Source organism: Carassius gibelio, chromosome B8 (assembly GCF_023724105.1).
Source record: "Carassius gibelio isolate Cgi1373 ecotype wild population from Czech Republic chromosome B8, carGib1.2-hapl.c, whole genome shotgun sequence".
Classification (NCBI taxonomy): domain Eukaryota; kingdom Metazoa; phylum Chordata; class Actinopteri; order Cypriniformes; family Cyprinidae; genus Carassius; species Carassius gibelio.
The window spans coordinates 25,158,628-25,174,105 of record NC_068403.1 but is presented as its reverse complement, the minus strand read 5'-3'; the positions used below and the strand labels follow the sequence as shown (position 1 = coordinate 25,174,105).

General features: G+C 36.9%; 1 protein-coding gene across 1 annotated transcript in view; it reads left to right on the top strand.

Moving 5' to 3' along the window:
- The window catches only part of LOC127962864 (bone morphogenetic protein 1), a 69,424-nt gene that overhangs the window by 9,893 nt on the left and 44,053 nt on the right, over positions 1 to 15,478 (top strand). Inside the window, exons 2-4 of the mRNA XM_052562460.1 lie at positions 12,056 to 12,169; positions 12,501 to 12,629; positions 14,256 to 14,373. Of these exons, the coding sequence (XP_052418420.1) occupies positions 12,056 to 12,169; positions 12,501 to 12,629; positions 14,256 to 14,373 (361 nt within the window). The remainder of the gene's footprint in view (positions 1 to 12,055; positions 12,170 to 12,500; positions 12,630 to 14,255; positions 14,374 to 15,478) is intronic.

Sequence of the window (15,478 nt, the reverse complement as noted above, 5' to 3'; positions counted from 1 at the left end):
ACATCTGCCATTCTAAGAAACTATATGTTGTGATACTGGTTTTCAAGTCAGGAAGTAACTTCCTGTTTCTTTTCTCCTCTCCCTAGTATGCTGCTTTCTGCTCAATGAGTTATAACAATCGAAATCCATTGCCCGGCAGCAAAAAATCATCTGCCAAGCACAGTGAGGTCCAGAAGCCTGTGTCCTCTGGTTTAAATGCTTCTATTTGGCACTTTTGAAAGTTTTGAAAGAATACTAAATTATCTTAACAGCATAACAGTTTGAGTGGAAATATTTATTTCATAACAGAAGCACTAAAGCTGCATGAGCTCCACACGTTGATCGAAATATCATGTTCTCCGGTATGATTTAATAGCAGTCCAAAAAGAGCATCTTGTGCTTCAGTGGAATCCAGAACATCTGTCTGTACAAAGTCACGTGACCTGTGTCCTAGAAATAGTGCACATCTGAAATGTTATTTGAAAAAGTTCTTTGCATTTTTTGTTATAAATATTATTGATGCTTTCTTGGACTTGGCATAATAATAATCTTCTTTTTCTTTTAGATCATGACAGAATAGAACATTTTGGAGTTCTCCAAAGAACCTTTCTGTGAGAAGTTTGTAGGACATTTTAGTATTCTAAAGAACCCTTTCCCACTATTAAAGAACCTTTTGTCCAAAGGAAATTTTAATTGATGTTCCTCAAGGAACCTCTAAAGAACCTTTTGTCCAATTGTTTGGCTGTTAGTGTATTTTTGTATTTATTCCCCATTAAGTACTCACTCTTCCAACTTTCTTCCCAAGCAAATGAGCAGAGAACATGAAAGAGAAACTTCATTTTGAAGATGCTCTTCACATAATTCACTAGTATGAGCCTGTTCACCACCTCCAGCATTGCACTCCATTTGTTCAAGTAATGACACAGCAGGATCCTGTCGATGTCTTCAGCATGTGTGTACACAGCGTGAGCGAGCATGTATGGATGTTTATATGTGTGAGCCGAGCTGATCTGAGCAGGCAATGAGTAATGAAGTGATCTGAAGAGTAAGGCATGTGTTCCTCGGGGAAGTGTTTAAGCAGGCTTGAGAGCTGATGTGGGTGTTATATGTGCGGTAAGAGGATTTCATTGTGTGTTCATTGGCATTCTGTAACATTCGGTCACAGGTCAACTTTTATTTTGGTTTTGGCAAATTTCAGCTCTCAGCCAGAGATTTAATCTAGAGTAATGTCTTCCTTGTCAAGTAGATATCTTCCCACAAATTTATGCTGTTACATGCAAACATTACAGTAATCTACCATTGTCGTCTGTTGTAATATGCCCTTCATTTCTACCATTTCTACTATTAAGATTTGTCCAGTGTTGTAGAGTAACATTTGAAGGAGTAGTTCACCAAAAATGAAAATTAGCTGAGTATATTCTCACCCTCAGGCCATCCAAGAGGTGAATGAGTGTTTCTTCTTGATAACAGATTTGGAGAATCACTTGCTCACCAACGGATCCTATGCAATGAATGGGTGCCGTCAGAATGAGAGTCCAAACAGCTGAAAAAACATCACAATAATCCACAACTAATCCACACCACTCCAGTCCAGTCCATCAAATAAGGTCTTGTATAGAGAAAAGCTGCCTCTTTGTAGAAAAACAAATCCATCAAGACATTTTAAATTTAAACAGTTGCTACTGGCCAAAGTTTATAACCCATTATAACATTTCTTCCAATTAAAAAGTTCATCCACTGTTGTCCTTTTACATTAAAATCAAATTTTTTTAGAAATGTTTTGGACTGTTTTCACTTAGGGCTGGGCGATATGCCAAAATTTCAGAACAGTTCACCGATTGTCTTTTTTTTTTTCTTGTCAACTTGAAAAAGTAACTACAAGATGATTCAAGTAACTATTTCTTTATTAACCCTCTAGCTACAAAAAATATATATTCCAAGTGCTTCACGCATGAAGTTGTTAAATATCTTTGCAGAAAAGATGCATGAACTACAACTGCATCTTGTACTAATGTGTCTTATACATATTATATGTAAAGAAATAATACAAGGAAAATGATTTTAAAAATTCTCAAAAGTCCAGGTAATAAAAAAATTACTAAATTACTAAATTTACTGATAAAGGCCCCTTTCACACTGCGATTCCATAAAATAAACGTGGAATGTGCCTCGGCAATTGTTCCTGTGTTGCTAGATTTTGCCCTTTTCACACTGATTACCCGGAATATGTGCGTGCGTTCACACACAACCCGTTAAGGTCCCGTAAAGACACGTGACATCAGCGCGTGACGTGTAATGCACGAGTCGAAAACCCTAGGCACGTTAACTTTCACTGAAGCTGGCGATGATCTCAGCTTCGGCGTGGAAAGTGAGCAACTAACTGATCTCTGCTTCGTTACAGTTCGCAAACGTTGATCTGCCTTCAAAACACCCGCTAAAAGATTTGCGCGATAATGTGCTTCATCACTACGACACATCCTCTACGGCATTAGTTTTGGCTTTTGTTCACACAGCTCTCGTTCCGGGACTGATCCCGGCAATGTTACTAGGTCTCAGACCCGGGATCAATCCTGGAATCGATCCCGGGACGTGTTTGCATTCATACATAACATTTTCTAACAATTTTCCGGGACCAACGTGCAGTGTGAAAGGGCTTCTGAAGGTTTCATCTAATTATCCTCACAAGAGTGTGTGCATTGTCTTCTAAATAAAGATGAGCCCTGCGTGATGCACTAGAGGGAACAATATGCTTTGTTTTTGGTGTGAAATGATCACAAAAACCTTGGGAAGGTCCCAGTCCAACCATCTCGTTCACACCTAATTAGCCACAATAATGAGAACGCAAACTGACCATGAAAAGCGAGTGTTGGTTCGCTCACTATATTAGCAACACCTCAGCCAGGTTTATGTTGCTCTCTGAATAATTCATCCTGTCGTCCTAACAGAGACTTTACAGAGTATAGTAAATGCTAGTTCTTAGTTCTTTACATGCACTTATATGTTTGTAGAGTACTAAGGCTTACTAAGGTTTAAAAATCCAAATGTAATGAGTGGTTGGATGGTTAGAGGAACCATTATTCACATTCAGATCTCGGATCAAAATAATGCAGCTAGCATATTGAGAGTTAGGAGTCACGTGCCAATTTGGGTTGATTTGGGCGGGGTCTGAGCCGGTCGGCCATGGCGGTAGGAGACGCTATTGGTTTACCAGGGGCAACGCCTTCAGAACGTCACAGAGGTGCGACTAAACATTCCAGAACTCTTTAATTTTTATGCATTCATTATTTCGGCGGGACATAAACGAATACGAGAAAGAAAAGGAAGAAAGTAAAGCAATGCAAAAAGATAAGGCGAAAGAAAAGGGACCTTACAGGAACAAGCTCACACCAAGCGCAAAACAGCGGTATTTGGAGAAGCATCCAAAATATCAACGCATATGAGCTCCCTGCATGGCACCTGGACCATTTACCTCCATGCACACATATGGACGTTGTGAATTATCTTGTTTTTGGTGTAAGTTACTACACAATGCAGGAGTTTAAAAGCCACAAGTCTTTGGAAAGTTACGAGGTTTTCTGTTGTGGCTGGGTGGAGGACTTGGCCATCTACAAGCCTCCAGTTGCTGAAAACAGCATTTTAATGGCCAGGGTAAGTTTCTTCACATGCGTTTTAGTGTGTTGTAATTACGTTGCATTTAGCAGACACTTCTTAGCAGAACAAAATGACAAAGTAATTAACCGCGACTGTTTCGTAAACACTAGATTGTAACGAGATGTTCAATGTACACAAACGTTTCCAACATGTTTTAATGTTGGCTAAAGCTGTGTATGTTTAGGTATTTAGTTGTAATTTGATTTTAACCCAATGACACATACTGTACCAGGTTTTTGTGTTGGATGTTGGGGGCTTCAAAGTGGACAAACCAGTTCTGGGTTGGCTAGGGTAGTTAAATGTGTGATTGCAAGATGTAAATGTCCTGATGCTGTGTCCAACATGGCGGAGAGAGGGAGATACCGTGATATCGAGGGGAGGGGCTCTGTACCATGACGACAACTCCTCACTCTCAACACAGTGAAAATGAAAATTAGAGCAAAAATTGGTCATACACCCCGACATTAATAGCTCTTTCCACTCATCAGGTGTCATTAATATTGGTGTGTAAAATGAGGGCAGTCTGGCTGATGGTTGGATCAATAGCTCTTTGTAGGCAGTAAATGGTTTGTTATGGTTAGACGGGCCGCAGCCACTGTTCTGACCCCCTGCTACCCTACAGCAACTGTTTCCATTTAACATGCACACACACACACACATACACACACATTTAAGTGTGTGTTTAATTGCACATGAGCAGTCGCACAGACCCAACCTGGTGAAAATGCAGAAACCTTTTACAAATACTCCCTTCAAAGACCAAAAGAAACATGTTTTTAGTTCATTTTTTGGTTATTTTACTGTATTTTAGATACAGTTTGCATGATATATGTTTTTGCCCCATTGGTGTAGGTAGATATTGAGGCACTTATAAATAATAATTTTGTAAAGTACTAATTTAACTTTGTAATTGTTTTCCTGCAGCTTGGCTAGCTACAGTTTCAAAGTAGCTCACCACACAAGTTTTAAAAATAAATTCTATAGTTAAATGATTTATTAAAAAATATATTGACCCAACAGATTCAATTTAGTTAATAACTTTTTGTTATAAACTTGTAACTTTTAACACTGCACGTTTCTTACCACATTGAATATATTGTATATAAACTGGCAAGAAATAGTACTCTCTTTTATCTATCAGTCTAAAACAAGATTATACAGTACAAATATCAATATAAAATATGTTTTCAAAACTGTGATATGTTTATTTACAGACCATGTTCATGTAGTCAGTTATTCTTATTCAGCAAGGATGCGTTAAATTGATCAAAAGTTAACTTAAAACACCTTTCTGACCCCAAACTGTTGAATGGTAGACTGTACTTCAGAAACTAATGTGACGATCAAGTACGACTGGGAGCACGATGAACGACCCGTTTGTTTTCCAAACGGCTGGCATCTCTTTGGTCGTGTGCCTTCAGAAGTCAAAGACTATCCCACGGGCCGTCTGAGAGTCTAGCCGTCTGAAAGCAGTCGCCCCTTCTATCGCACTTTCTTCATCCCGGCCTCCCTCGGACAATCCCTGAAGGCGACACATAAAGCCCATTCCCCAGTCCGTGGCTGGAGTCTAGTCTGGGACACAGACTGTGATTAGACCCTTCAAAAGCAGCAGCCGAGTGGGCTTTGCTGCCTGATGTCCAAATTGCAGTGTCAGGAAATGTCAAGGTAAGCATTTGCTAAGGAAGAACAGCTGGAAGTGTTTTTACAGGAGAGAAGAGTGAAGGGGTGCACTGTTTACAAGATTCCCTCATCCCGCGGTCCTAACACGAACGCTCAGCACCGTCTGTGTCTGTCCAGAGAAGAAATATGTTTAGAGATGCCGTTTTTCTCCAGGGAAATGTCAGTTTATTATTGGATTTGTACTTGTAAATATTTCCTTGACACTCTTAATCCAGCATTTTCCTGGAAATTATCTGGATGAATCTCACTAGTCTATGTCCAGGTCACAGTTTCACAGCTCACTACAACATGATATAATAATAAATTAGTTAAATAATACTTTACTTAAAGAAAAAAGAATACGAATATACACATTCACCATTATGCCATCTTGCCTCCCCAAATTCTCATTACTGCAATGCATCTGAACATTTTACTTGGGTTTTATTATTTATTTATTTTAAATAGAGAATCAAGTATTTTTACTGCATTTCACTTATTTATGATCAGTATAAATATTTTTGTTGTAAAAATATAATTTTCATATAAATGAACGACATTTACAGTGTAGGGTTTTTAATAATTATATAACTCAATTATATACTGTGTGTATAACATATAGCTTTTTATTTTATGAGATTATAATAAAATTATAAAAAAAACTTGAAATTTAATTGCATATAAATGATATCTATACATTAAGATGTAGCAGTATTCCTTTAATGTAAATTGTAAATGTCTTGGAAAGATAAATGATATGAAGAGTAACTGGCATAAAGGAATACTTGAAATACTTAAAATATGTACTGTATGTATGATAGTATTTTAAGTAGGTTAAGTATTCTTTTTTTTTTTTTTGGAGTGGGGAGGGGGGGTTCAATGGTGTTGTAATACATATTTTTACTGTAAAAAAAGAGAAGTAATTAACAGTTTATGCTCAATTTAATTTACCATAAATAAATATACTAAATCCCGGGCTGCTTGATTTTGCACCTACCGGTGACGTTAAGTGAAACTGGGATAGTGAACCCAGACCTGGCTAATAGCCGAGGTCCTGATGAATGTGAATAGTGCGTTTACATTTCAGGAGGTGACAGCTATTCTCATGCGCAGCAGGCCTTACGACCCCCAGCCCAGACGCTCCCACTGTTCACCTCAGAGATGCTGAAGGCCTGAAATCTCTGATATTGTGGGTGGTAACTTCAAGACCTGTCTAGACCTCACATGTGATCCCCTCGGGCTCTGAATAGAAACCAGTCTAGGTGAAACTGGTGCCAAACTGGCTTTTGTTAATGAAAGCGCTGTTGTGTTTGGAGCCAACGTGATCATCCAGAGAGAAAAACACATTGCCCAGCTGGACCACAATTACATATGCTCTTAAAAGCATCAAATCTAGGCGTTCAAACCCAATCAATCTACGGGAGAGCTTGTGTTGTTCTTTTTTAATGGCTTTTACTCTCTGTCTCCTCAGCAAATCTCTCTTCATGGGTGGTGGAGGGTGTGATTGACAGTCATAATTGTGTAGATTACTGCAGACAGACACTGAGTTGTGAGCAGGAGACCCTGATTAAAAGGCCTCGCACATTTTGAGGTCTGCTTAGATGAGAAAAATGAGCTTCCCGAGTGTCAGTTTTCGTGATAGACTGATATATTTGCTATTTTGACTTCAGTGGCATCAGATCATAACTGCGTTGGTCTGAGTAACACAGAAGAATGATGATCTTTTAAACTTTCTGTTCATAAAATAGAAAAAAAAAAAAAAAAAAAAACGGTTTACACAAGAATACAAAGTAGCATTTCAGTGTTTCCAACATTGATAATAATAAGAAATGTTTCTTTTTGAAAGTAGAATAATATTTAATGATATCACTGTTTTTCCTGTCTTTTTGATCAAATGCATGCAGCCTTGGTGAGCAGAAGAGTCTTCTTTTAAAATCCTTACAAAATCTTACAGACCCTTAACTTTTGAACAATAGTAAAAATGATTTTTTTCATACTTTTGATTTTGCATTAAGCACCATCCATGCCACTGGTTGTCAGTATAGTCCAAGATTATTGTCATATCAGCTAGTGCAACATAAACAAGTGCACATTAAAATGGCAAATCAAAATGAAAACTTTGGATCCCCCAATAATTGTGGTTAAATGGCAAGCATGCAGTGGGTTCTGAGCTCCTGCTGCAGCTGTTGAGTGTCTCTGTAATAAATGTGTCTGGATAAAGACCAGCAGCAAACCCCAATCTGCCACCACACTCCTTTATTCCACGTCCAATCTTTTCTGGTGTCATTTATAGATCCTCTTTTGGTACATTCGCTGCAGTTCATTAGTTCACAGCCATTGTGCTTCAGATTTGTAACGTGAATCCTTTTAGGCCTCGTGCTTGCGCTCCGATAAGCTCTTTTTCATTTGGGTGTATAGAAGGCATGAGGATTGGGATTTTTTTGGTGAGGATTTTGAGCTGGAAAGACAGAGGGGATTAAAACAGGAATCCCTTGAGGAAATGCAGATAAAATGCGTCGCCGGAAGAACTGGACGGAGAAATGGAAGGAGGGTGGCTGGGCTGCTGTTTGGGCACTTGTTCTCGCCAGTCCTGGCATCTGATGGAGCACAATTACACGCTAGATTAAGGGGCTTGTGCAGATATGGGGGATTGCGTCCCTCCCTCGGGAGGTTGGGATGGGGATCTCTTGCAGGTTTGGCTGTGTGTCGCTGGCGCTCTCTGGCGCTGCTGCTGTCGGTGCCTTTGGAGTCCAGGTTTGTGAGATCAGACACAGACTGGTGGCCTAGCAACTGTTTGTTTGGGTTTTTAGACTTTTTCATGTACAATTTTTTTGGGTTATTTTATGCACCCTATGCACTTAAATAATATTATTTTATATACAGAATATATGTGTGTGTGTGTGTGTGTGTGTGTATGTATTATTAAAGTTTGCAGATATTTTATATTGGTATTGACTTTCTATAATTATATTAATTTTATTTTAGAAATATTATGTTGCAGTCATCAAAAGTTATGACAAATAAAACTAAAATAAAAAGTTAATTGCAACTTTAAATCTCACATTCCTGATCAAAATCAAATTAAAAAATCAAAAAAAGAAAAGTTTTGTAATTGTAAGATAAAAACTGACAAATGTGAGAAAAAAAAATCAGAATGGTGAAAAAGAAGACAATCAAATAATAATGATATCACTGTTTTCCCCCACAAGTACCTCTCCTATAGGTACTTTAACATGTTTAATTCCAATATACCTAAGTGTGGAAAGGAAAAAAAGTTTTAGTTTTTTATTCCAATGCGGAAATGGGCTTCCACAGGATTCCGAATATTTTAACATCATAGATAGATAGATAGACAGACAGACAGACAGACAGACAGTTATGTTAGTCTTCTCAGCGCTGGTCAGGATGGACCAATCACAGTCATTTGTGATTCCCAGATAAGGAGTTATTTATGCATCATTTCACGCAGTAGAGAGTGAAAAACATCTGCCTGCGTCCACAGTCTCCAGAGGTCTCCGTGTACTCCCTGACATCTGGGAGCTGGCTCTTATGAGAGCACGCTTTGGAGATCTCACACGCTTATGGTCTGATTTATTAATGCCACGCTGTATGGCGTCATCAGTCGCTGTCAGCCCCTTCTCTTTCATCCACTCTCTTTTATCTGTGTGTGTGTGTGTGTGTGTGTGTGTGTGTGTGTGAGGGATGTTAGGGTTAGTGAGAGGATCTTTTAGGTTCTGGCATGAGAACCATCTTCTGATCTTGTCTGGTCTTGTCAGTGATAATTTACACCTTTGTTTTTGGTCAGTGTTAGAACGCAGCCTCATATAAAGTAACAAATCATATGAACTGCTCTCATACGAGAGACACTGAGAGATCGCAGTTCGCAAACAAAATCACATTTTCTAGTATTCCAGAAAAATATCTAGTGTCATCTCAAAAGCCAAATAGTCCAGTGAATTCAAGACGATTTACAATATCATCAAACTGTTCTTGTCGCAGCTGTTTTCTTTGGAGCTTCATCAGCATTGCCTCTCATGGCCTGTGGTTGTCTGTGGATGTGCTTTGAGAAGTAAAACCCTGTCATTTCAGCTCTGTCGACTGTTTTTAGTTCTGTTTTTAGACCGGGGTTCAGTGAAGTTTGTCTGCAGACCTACGGAGCTGGCCAGATCCTCAGCACTGATCTTCATACTAGAAATGATTCTAACCAGTAACAGTATAGATTAGCAAAAAGCTGCTTTCTTGTTTGTATCGCGTTGTTTTACACTCAAACGTTCTAATGGTTTACAGTGACCGTGATTTGTGAAGGCAGCACAAATCCAGGTCTTTCAGTTTTCTGTGGAAATAAGGAAATTGAGTTGATTGTCAGAGACTGTTGGTGATCAAACAAAGTTGAGCTTTTATTCCCACAAGCTCTGTGATGTGATGCACAACTACCAATGAGTTCAGACAGCATTGCTCATGGGATGCTTCAGCTTGATTCAGATTGAATAGGAACACCTGCTCGCAATAAGTTCATTAAACAAATTATTCAGTGAGTCATTTAGATTTCATTAGAAATCATTCTAATATGCTGATTTGCTGCTTGAGAAACATTTCTTTCATCAGTGTTGAAAACAGTTCATAATTTTGTGGAAAGTGTGATGCGTTTTATTTTTCAAGATTCTTTGATCAATGGAAAGTTCAAAAGAGCACCATTTACCTGAAATATAAATATTTTGTAACATTATCAAAGTCTTTACTCTCACATTTGATCAACTGAATGCATCCCTGCTGAATAGAATTATCAATTTCCTAAAAAAAAACTTTTCAACTTTCCAGTTATGTACCTCTTTAGTGTTATTTTGTCACATTGCACAGCATTTTCAATGTAAGTGTGAACAGACAAAATATTTCCAAGTCTTTGGAAACTGGGTTGGAACAAGCTGTTAGTAACTCATAGCTAGGCAAACAGCCGTTTCAGTGTTGCTTAATACTGTTACGTGTGTGACACCAATAAACAAGGTATCAGCATACTCTGACACAACCCTGCGGCAGCAGACTGTTACTCTAAAGAATAATTGGCTCAACTGTGCAGTGCAGGAAGCTGCGGGTCTCTGCCCCACTGCCCCAGGGTGGGTTAGAAGGGGGTGGACGTCCCGTTTGATCCGGTGCTTTCACATGCACACACATCTCCTGGAATACACCATAAATCCTAATGCTAACGTTCATAGGCTTTTAAAAAACACTAGCCTTGGGCCTCACACACACACACACGCACAGACACACAAACACACACTGCCACTGCACTGAACATATAGAAGCAAATAGCCTGTGTTACGAGTCTTATAAAGTGTCTTTATTATTATTTTTTAACTCATTAAGATAAAGAATGTGTGCTACTTTCCAGGTGTAGGCTAGCTAAACAATGTCTAGCGTTTTCTTGCCCAAACAAGATATAGTACACAGACGTATTTGGATAACTGCGTTTATGACTAAGACAAAAGTTTTTTTTTTTTTTTTTTTTTTTTTTTTTTTTTTTCATGATATCATTGTAATACCTTGTTTTTTTTTGGAACAAACTTTGAAGCACCTTGGATATGCAACATTGTTGATGCTTTAAAACGGAAAGACTGTGAAAGCCTCATAGGGCATTAGAGGACATGGGAATATTATTCATTATGAATTTACATTAGTCCCAATAACTAGCTTATTTTTTGGATAGAAAATGTTATGTGGTCATTTAAGGTTAAGGTTAACCTTAGCAGGCAAATATGTGGATGGCATGCACGTGTGTATGTTCATGTAATCATTCATTGAGCAGTTCTGGAAAAGCATTCAGTGTTTCTAAAGGCTTTGTCTGTTTTTTTTTTCAGTGTCTTTTAACTGGCAGATATACTGTCATCTTGCTGGCTGGGGATTTTAAAGCCATGTTCTCTGTAAAACCGCTTTAAGCTGATTACAGTAACAGAAAACAGTAATATAATATCTCATATTAATATGTAATATTATATAATAATAATAATAATAATAATAATAATAATATATTATATTATGTTATTTTATATTACACACACACACACACACACACACACACACACACACACACACACACACACACATATATATATATATATATATATATATATATATATATATATATATATATATATATATGTATATATATATATATATATATATATATATATATATATATATATGTATGTATGTATGTATGTGTTTATATTATATTATATTATATTATATTATATTATATTATATTATATTATCAAAACAGGTAAAAACCATAAAGGAATGCCACAAATGTAAAGAATATGCTTCCATTTAATTGTAATTCATTGAATCTTCGTTGCACATGTTAATTAGCTGCCCTTAAATCTGAAGATTCTGTTGATTCTCTCAATCCCAATCAAAGTGGCACTGCTTCTAAAGATGCAGTTAGCTCCTGACGAGCTAATTAAACTCTACCAATGCCTCCGTTCTCATGTAGGTCAGCAGCATCCTGTTGTGTAGATCATCAATAAAATTGTATCCCTCTTAAACTTTAGACCAGTAAAGTATACATATATAATGCATATATTTTTTTATTTATTTATTGGTTTCAAAAAATATATATATTTATTTTGTATTGGCTAACTAGATACCACAAAATCTGTTCCTTTTTTAAAATGAGTGTTAATGATAATTAACATAATCGTTACTTTAAAAATGAATGGCTATTTAACCATTCTTTAGAAATTGATAGCAGTCTTCTCTGTGTTTGTTTCAGTTGCTTATCTCGGAGATATTGCGCTGGATGAGGAAGATATGCGCATGTTTAAAGTGGACCGTATTGTGAATTTAGCAGAGAGAACAGTCACAGTTCTGAATCCCACAGATGCGGGTAAGTGTGCATGTTTGAGTGCATGTGTCTGCTTTATATAAACTTTGTGTCAGGCTCAATTGGCTTAAATCAAAGACTCAGGAAGAGAACTTGAAGCCATACGTTATTGAACCAACAGAGAAAAGCCTGTTGAGAAACAGTTCCCACATTCCCAAACAGAACAACATGTAGTGGAACAGGCCCTTTGCAACTTTGCATAAGTGGGTTTGCATTTATTTAGATGTAAATGTAAGATTAGAAGGTGATATGTAAGCTTTCTCTCTCTGAAACTCGAGATGATGATGTTCCAGATGATGGTTTCTTAATTAAACCCTCATGTTGGAAATGGTAGGTTCACTTTCCAATGAGACGAATACAAACAATACAGCGTCCCATCGCAAGAAGAGGGCAGCGACGTCCAGATCTGAGAGGGTTTGGCCCGAAGGCGTCATTCCTTACGTCATCAGCGGGAACTTCAGCGGTAAGTCATGTACACATCCACAGCTTTTCATGCTTAAGATTGAGTCGAAAACAACAACATGTGATTGATAACATCTGTTTGATTGTTAAGTTCCATGATTATAGAGAGCTGGATAGATTACTCACAAATTGTAGTTTATTACTTAACGTAATCTGTTTTACTTATTTTAGGTAATGTATTCTGACTAAGTTTTAGATTATTTTTATTTTATTTTTTTAATCAAACTTGTTTTGAACTTACCATACTGATATAAAAAAAAATTAAAATAAAAAAATCACAAAAAAAGAAAAGAAAATACATTTCATGTTTTTTTTTTTTTTTTGACTTTGCAAAGAAAACCACAATATTATGACATATATTATTACAATATTGTTATTTAACTCTTTTCCCTCCAGAATCTTTTGAAAAAAGTTGCTAGTTACCGGCAGCATTTGTTTTACAACTTTCACAAAAACAACATTTCATTGCACCTGGAATACTTTGTTGTTTGTATATCTGAAGATGCAATATGTCAAAAGAAAGAACTGAGCCTCTGCTTTAAACAAAACAAACAAAAAGCTTCATGCATTCTTCTATCAACATTTGAAAAAATCAATTGCGAAAATTGCGTTTTTGTCAAAAGATAATGTCTGGATTAGATTCAGAATGATAATCAGAAAATATATGGAGTAGATCAATTCCATCAACACCTCAAAGCTTTCACAGTCCTATACCATTTCCTGGATCAACATTTCATTCGGTAACATTTGGCCATTTTGATTTATATGTTTTTTGATTGATCACGTTATTTTACATAAGCATCTGCTTACATATGTCATTGCTTGTTTCTACTACCGTATTTTTCAGACTATAAGTCACACCTGAGTATAAGTCGCATCAGTCCAAAAATACGTCTTGATGAGGAAAAAAATATATATATATATAAGTCGCACTGGACTATAAGTCGCATTTATTTAGAACCAAGAGAAAACATTACCATCTACAGCCGCGAGAGAGCCTTCTATGTCTTCAGTGTAGACTACAGGAGCATAGAGCGCCCTCTGGCGGCTGTAGACAGTAATGTTTTCTATTGGTTCATTTCTCTTGGTTCATTTCTCTTGGTTCATGTCAAATTAATTTTGATAAATAAGTCGCACATGACTATAAGTCACAGGACCAGCCAAACTATGTAAAAAAGTGCGATAAAAAGTGCTTATAGTCCGGAAAATACGGTACTTAGCTATGTTTTGATCCAGGGATTCAATGTTCTTTTCAGAAGATGCGTAATAGCACCTCCTAGTGTATATCAGTGAAAATACAGAAAGCTGGAGTATTCCATCAATGGCAGGGAAAGAGTTAAAATTACTTCTACTGTGAGGTCCGGACAAATTCATTGTTGTTTGACAATTTTTGTTGCCAAAATTGCATTACTTTCATAGGAATCCATATGAATTTGTATTTATATTTCGCAACAGCTTCAAGTCGTCATGCAAATTTGCTATCAACTATCGGAGCTCTGATTTATATAATCGCTACACTATTGAAAACAGATAGTGGTTGTTTTTGTCCACAAGAAATCACAAAAATGTCTCAGTACCTTAAAGTTTGATCGCCCTGCTCACTGCTAGTCCTGTGTGTGTTGTACAGGTAGCCAGAGAGCCATATTCAGACAGGCCATGAGACACTGGGAAAAACACACATGTGTGACGTTCATCGAGAGAACAACAGAAGAGAGCTACATTGTCTTCACCTACCGGCCGTGTGGGTAAGTGCATTGTTGGGAAGGTTACTTTGGAAATGTAATGGCTTACAGATTATAAGTTACCCTGTTCAAAATGTAATGTCGCGTAAAATTTTAATTAATTTTTTAAAGCAATGTAACAGATTTTATCTGCTAATTTTTGATTACTTTTTTTCTAAATTTTGAACGTTTTTGTTCTCACTTTTCTAATGTTTTCAAATGTTAATCATTTTCAAACATTTAAACTATCCAGGATTAACCTTACAGTAGTACTCAACACTAATTACATGCGCTGCAAATTCAAACAAGAAAACCAAATCAAAAGCATCACAATAGCATCACTTAAAGGGTTAGTTCACTCAAAAATGAAATTTTGCCCATGTTTTACTAACCCTCAAGGCATCTTACGCATATATGACTTCATTCTCCTCAGACGAATCCAATGGGAGTTATATTGAACAATTATCCTTGCTCTTCCAAGCTTTAGATTGGGAGTAGGCAGTTTTTTTTTTTTTTTCAACAGTCCAAAAGACATCAAATAAAGCACACGCATCCCTAATAAAATGTGCCTTACACAACTCTGGAGGGTTAATAACTGCCTCCTGTATAATACTGATGTGTTTTTGTAAAAGAAAAAAAAAAAAAAATATATATATATATATATATTTTTTTTTTTACGTTTTAATACTAGAACCGCCACAGGGTCAATTTTAACCGCTATTGAATGCACGTATTTTTGTCTGATGGAAAGTTGCATCCTGGTTCAGCTCAGCATCTGATGGCTCATCTGAAAGTGGTCCAGATATCTTATCATATTTACATGTTTTAGCTTAAAATTACTCTAATTGGTAAAACTTTGGTTTAGTTATTTAATTTTTGTCTTTTTTGGCATAATACAGTGAAATAAAATGTTTTTTAGCCATATAAACACAGTTGTAATGTATGTGGGTAAAATTTACCCGCTGGCGATTTTAGGTATAAAGCGACCTCTGGCAGTTCTAGTGTTAAACATTTTTCTCTCAATACCTCTAAGGCCGGTGACATACTGGATGCGTGGCGCAAGCGTCTCAGCTGCGTGGCATGTCGGTTTTTAATTCGGCTCCCATGTTAACAGGTTAGAGCATACAGA